The sequence below is a fragment of the Acyrthosiphon pisum genome, unplaced genomic scaffold (genome assembly GCF_005508785.2).
Source record: "Acyrthosiphon pisum isolate AL4f unplaced genomic scaffold, pea_aphid_22Mar2018_4r6ur Scaffold_21749;HRSCAF=24772, whole genome shotgun sequence".
NCBI lineage: Eukaryota > Metazoa > Arthropoda > Insecta > Hemiptera > Aphididae > Acyrthosiphon > Acyrthosiphon pisum.
Window position 1 is genome coordinate 1,934 of NW_021771248.1, and position 6,304 is coordinate 8,237.

General features: G+C 42.8%; 1 protein-coding gene across 1 annotated transcript in view; it reads left to right on the top strand.

Annotated features, from left to right (window-relative positions):
• LOC107883281 overlaps window positions 1-1,412 on the top strand; it is a 2,297-nt gene extending 885 nt beyond the window's left edge. Inside the window, exon 4 of the mRNA XM_016802948.1 lies at window positions 1,348-1,412. Coding sequence (XP_016658437.1) covers window positions 1,348-1,412 — 65 coding nt within the window. The remainder of the gene's footprint in view (window positions 1-1,347) is intronic.
• Window positions 1,413-6,304: the final 4,892 nt, after the last annotated feature.

The following is a 6,304-nucleotide window of genomic DNA, read 5'->3' on the forward strand; positions in this document are numbered from 1 at the left end:
AAACCTAGCCAGCGAACGAAATACACGTCGGCCTTTGGTACGAATTACTTTTTCCACCAGATAATCGTCGGGCCACAATGTTTTGCGTATTTCTTCGGCATAAAACCCACCGGCGATCGGACTCCCCGTATAATCTTGAAGGATAAATGTACTAGGCGAAGTCTTATTCACTTTAATAATAGTAAATATCTCCGCAGACCAATTGGGTAAATATCCTTTGGTGAAAACGCCCTTGTACACGCTAATGCGGACTTTGTCTCCAACGCAAAATTTTGTTTTCACGATTTTTTCAACATCGTAATTTAATTTTACACTCGTCGGGTGTGCATCAGCCTGCATCGGAGTCATCCCGATAGTTCTGTGTGTCGAATTATTATAGTCATCGATTACCGAGGGTAAAATCTCGATCCACGCGTGTGAACCTCTGCTAGTGAATTCTTTAAACATTCGCCCCTTAATTGTACGAATAACCCTTTCTACTATAGTAGCTTTGAGCACACTGAAAGTACTATACATTTTTATATTGTGCTTTTTTATTAAATCTTTAAAATTTTTATTGTAGAATTCTGTCCCCTGATCAACGTGTAACAGGTTAGGACTATTCTGTGCGAAGATTTTACTAGCAGCAGCCGCGACTTCTTCACCCTTTTTAGTCTTCAAGGCCGTAGCCCACACCCGTTTAGTAAAACAGTCAATAATTATCAGGATAAATCTATATGATTTATTCACAGCGGAGTATTGTTGCATGTCGGCAAGGTCTGCTTGGAATAAATCGTTTTTACCGTAAACGACGACACGACGTCACGGATAGTTTCTTCGGGCCGGCGCGTGAAGTTCCGTAGCGATTACACGTTTAGACATTGGGAATTTTTTTCAATATTCGCGCCTCGACCAACTCTTCACAAATCGATATTATCTCGTTACGAACCCCCGTATTACCGGCCGCGAGAGACGAATACAATAGACGTAGTCTATCGACCAGCTCGTTAGGTTTATTCCAATATATTATATTGTGTTTTTGTAATCGCATATTAATACCCGCACCAGTGATAATATTATTTTCCTCCGAAAACAAATTTGAAATTATTTTATATTTTATCCCTCTAGATTTACGAATACGTTCACCGTTTGACGTTCTATGCGCCGATGTTTGAAATAAGATCAGTTTGTATGTATTTAAATCTGCTTGCGTATATTTTCTTGACTCGGGAGTCTTCAGGAATAATAAATCAATAAGTCCACCCGTTACTGGGTATGTACGTGTATCGCCTCCAATGTGTATCGCGTTATCGATAAATTGTATTTCTTTATTACCCAATTGAAATATGCTGTTTATTAATTGTTTAGGTCCGTATATCCGGTCCAACCCCGATTTGATCCAAGGTCCAAAATGTGCATTCAAATCTTTATAAGATGTAGGCGTGGACTGAAGGGGTGGGGAACGGTTCACAGCATAACCCACATCTGGTAATGTCGACGCCCTCGACGACAGGGCGGGCGGCGGCGGCGGGAACGTCTGTACAGGCGACCTTTTGATATTCGATTTTATCTCGCTCAGCGGGCCGATAATCGAACTAAATGTGTTATTAATTAACGTATCCGTTTCAAATCTACCCGTTTTTAACGCGTTATATTTCTGTTTTATATTCGCCCTTGCTTGAATTATATCCGTCAATATCGTAGGCGTTGATACTGCAGGCGAGTTGTTCACCTTATCCATGATCCCGAGTTAATGTAGCTGATTCCTGTGTGCCGCCTTATTATATAACGACATACTTATCGAAGCCGTGTCTATACCGACCATTATCACGCTCATTTTCACCGCTGATAACAACGAATTCGAATCTGCCTCCCCGCCAGCAAGCCATGCAAAAATCTTTAAACTCCGAGTATTTGATGTCTCCGGAACAATGCTCGTCGTATACATGCTTTAAATTCAACTCGTCTTGCTTGAAAAGTATAATAAAATTCGCGTTATCACGTATTAGCTGTTTCGGTACCCGCGAATACGATTGCGCTAAATAACACACATCTATTAGGTTGTGTCTAGATCTGGCGAAGTATGATCGGATGATACCGTGATTTTCTGTTATTACATCGTCGAACAGGAAAACTGAGTTAGGTAGTGCTTTTTCCGGTTGAATCACCGTTTCGTTATCTCTGAATTTAAATAATTTAACCCCTGGAACACTGCTCAAGATCTCGCCGAGCATTACATATTTAGCTTGATCTAGCGTTTTCGAATAAATATATACATTTTCAAATTTAATTCCGTTCTCGTGAACCAATAACGTGAAAATAAGATTTGTTTTACCACACCCGGACGGACCTACGATCAGCGCACGTATTGTGTTCGGAAACAGCGGGCCATGTCTGGGCGGACGCGCCGCAGCCCCGTTATTACATAACGATAGCGGGTCGATATTGTCGACTTTGAGCTTTATCACTTGGTCCACGAACCGCATTGTATAAATACACTTGACGTTCGAGCGAGGTGCTCATATAATGTTGCCGCGTTCGAAGGTCAAGACCAATAGTGGTGCAGGTCTGCTGAACACCTTAATAAATAGTCTACCGATCGAACTTCATATCCCCGGCTATCAATATTGTGGTCCTGGGACAAATTTAAAAAAAAGACTCGCTCTTGGTCAGCCAGGAATAAACGGGTTGGATTCGGCGTGCAGAGAACACGATATAGCTTACGATAAAAGTAATTCTTCGTCCATACGTGGCGCGGCGGACAGAATTTTGGAAGAAAGTGCTTGGAGCAGAGTGGAAGCGAACGACGCTGATTATAAAGAAAAAGCTGCCGCGTGGCTCGTAACTACGGGAATGAAGGCTAAACGGAAAATCGGTGCTGGATGTGGGTTTGCTAATATTGTCGGTGTGTGCAAAAAAGCGTTAAAAAAATCGATAAAATCGTGTGTCGGGACACCGAATATGAGCAGCTTGATTAAATCAACTGTCCGTGTCGCGCGGAAACATGTAAAGTCTGCGGGCGTCCGATCGAAAAAAAAAAATAAGAATAAGCCACCACGTATCATCAGAGTTCCAAAAACAGGAGGTTCATTAACTTTAATACCGGTATTGGCGGGGCTTTCAGCGCTCGGAACGCTGGCCGGAGGTGTTGCCAACATCGTTAGAACGATTCGTGGCATTAGATCGAAGGCCGGCTCACCCGTGCATTTAGGTAAAGGCTTGTATCTGAGCCCGTATAAAAGCGCGGGCTCGTATACTATCGCGCGGAAATCTAACGCTGTTGCTTCGCGGAAATGTGTCGGCAGTGGGTCTGGGAAAAAAATTATCAAGAAGCGTAAGAAACCGACCACGGGTATAAGAAAAAAAAAGAAATTACGAAAAATTAAATCTAATAAAAAATCGTCGTCTTCAAAAAACTAATTCTACCCAATCGCGCCCTTTACGATTTCGAAATTACTGAATATGCTAAACTCTCGAAAATACCTCATTTCAGAGGCGTATATTGTGTTGACAAGTTGCCCGCCGCACCTAGACGTGAAGAAGCTGCGGTTGTCAATCTAGACTTTGAAAAAAATAAGGGCACGCATTGGGTGTGCTATAAAAAAATCGGGAAATTTGTTTTATATTTCGATAGCTTTGGCAATCTCCGTCCGCCATTAGAGTTGGAAAAATATTTTAAGGGCTGTGATATTGAATATAACTACGTGAGGGAACAAGCGTTCAATACTTTTAACTGCGGGCATTTATGTTTAAAATTTTTAACCGCAAAGCAAAAATAATTATATTACTATCGTTATTAACATTTTCGATAAATTGCATAGTGTCTGCGAAATGTCGTCTCAAACAGTTTCGTTGAGCGGTACCAGCTCCGAATTGGAATGTAATTTTTTCCCGCCCGTAGAAGTGTGGAGTAAATCGGAAATCGGTCTTCTGAGTATACAAACGTATAATTCTATACCCAACGTTGGGGCTGGATGCGATACTCTGCATATTATTCACGGTAGCCAACGAGTGACCACTAAGATTAAAATACCGACTGGCTGTTACGAAATAATTGCTTTGGAAGCAAAAATACGGGAACTTTTGAAAGGCGTTGGTGTAAGTTTTTTCAGTCTGTCGACCGATAACAGTACACTGAAATGTACGCTGCATTGTAATAGTGAAATCGACTTAAACGTTGACGATAGCATTGCACCGTTATTGGGCTTCGATAGGCGAATTTTGACGCGCGATCGTAGACATGAATCCGATCGTGTGGTGAAAATTATGAATGTCAACACGATAAAAGTCGAATGCAACTTGGCTTTGGGTTCATTCGACAACGGTCGGCAATCGCACACGATACACGAATTTTATCCGGTCGTCCCGCCTGGTTATAAAATAGTCGAAATACCGAAGTATTGTGTGCTTTATAAACTGAAAACAAATACGATTGATTACGTGCGAGTTTCGTTGACTGACCAAAACGGAAAATCAATTGATTTTCGCGGTGAAACTGTGAACGTTCGGCTCCTTATAAAAAATGGGTTTGAAGTTTAATGTAGATAAATACGCGGTCGTTAATGGCGGCTCCCGCATTAAAGCTACGGCTGTCGTCAGACACACACCACAGTACACCGAGGTCGTTGTTCGTAAAAAAGTTAATAATATTAAAAAAAATAAAAATTTGACATTAGTCAATCGTAAATTTTTACGCTTAATTGCCGCCAAGTAAATATATATTACATATTAATATTACGCACACACTATGGACAAATCTTTCTTGGACGTTGGCGGGGCGTATGTCAACGAATCTCCGATACGCGAAATGTTTTTACATTCTTTTTTACCGTTTTCCTCGTCCGCACTAAACAATGGCGATGAAATCCGCATATCCATTCAGAATCGTGATGCGCACACGCTGCCGAGCGAAAGTTTTATCTATATAGAGGGTAAAATAACAAGGCCTGCAGAACTTAAAACTGGGATAACTATCGCGCATAACGGTTTGACTAATTTGTTTAACGAGATGAAATACGAAATAAACTCTACAGAAGTACAACGCGTTAAGAAGCCGGGTATTACTAGCGCCATGAAGGGGTTTTGCTCGTACTCGCCAGCCGATGAAAATATCCTACAAAACGCTGCATGGGACATGTTACGGAACAAAACAACAACGACAACGAAAAAGGTCTTTATCAAGACCAACAAACATGAGTGAATAAAGTAAAACGGTTTGACAGATGAAAACCACACCAGACAAAGGGAAATGACAAGACAACGGTGTGCTTTTCATCTGTCAGAACGAGAAACACGGACCAATCAGCGATGGACTAGGTTGTCGAAGAGGGTATAAATACCGGACACTTTCGACAATCTAGTCAGTCCATTCAACACCTTCAAACCGTCAACAAGTACCTGCTAACCAGAACAAGACGAACAGAAGGACCGGACCAAACCTCAGACCCACCGTCGACAGCCAGATACCAGCGCAACTACCGCCCCACGGCGAATACTTGCATCGACCGGCGACGCAACGACGATTCGCCGCTCCACGGCCACAAGCATCAAACAATCGTCGAATCTCCGGAGTACTACCGCCCCACGGCGATTACCCATATTGACCGACGACGCGCCGCTCCACGGCTGTAACCGTCAACCGACCACCGGACACCAACAACACTCCCGTTCCACGGCGAGTAATTGCATCGACCGGCAAATCCGCGACGACAGTACGACACGCCGTTCCACGGTCCCAAACGTCGTATGATCGCCGGACACCAAGATCGAGATCATTCCACGTGATCCGCGAGTGCCACGAACACAATCATCGACCAGAGGGCAACTACGCCGATCCACGGAGACGACCCATCTGCAATCATCGCCATCACTGATCCAGCTTAGGATATTACCGAGCAGTCACGACTCGGCGCTTCTATAACGTCCTTTTCAGGTCACCACCGTACATCTCGACACTTAACTAAGTTGATCGACCCGAGTCTGGTCATCGTCGGAGTACCACTTAACTAAGTTTGTACCGACGACGGCCGACTCCCCCGCCCGATATTTATGTATATAACTAAATATCAATACCATTCATAAATATGTAAATAGGATCCGGCAATTGCCCGATCATAACCCAAGCACCTCCGATTGTGTCGACCCACTTATTAAGTCTGGTCGGCACAAATCGACGCTTTACTTGGTCCCTATTGTAAATATAATAGAATTTAGATAGAAATAGAAAGAACTGATTACTATAAACAAATTCAAGAGTTTGTTATTTACGACACGGATCGCCCGATCGGGTGAACCGTTTCAGACAACTAACAAAAATGCTAATTTC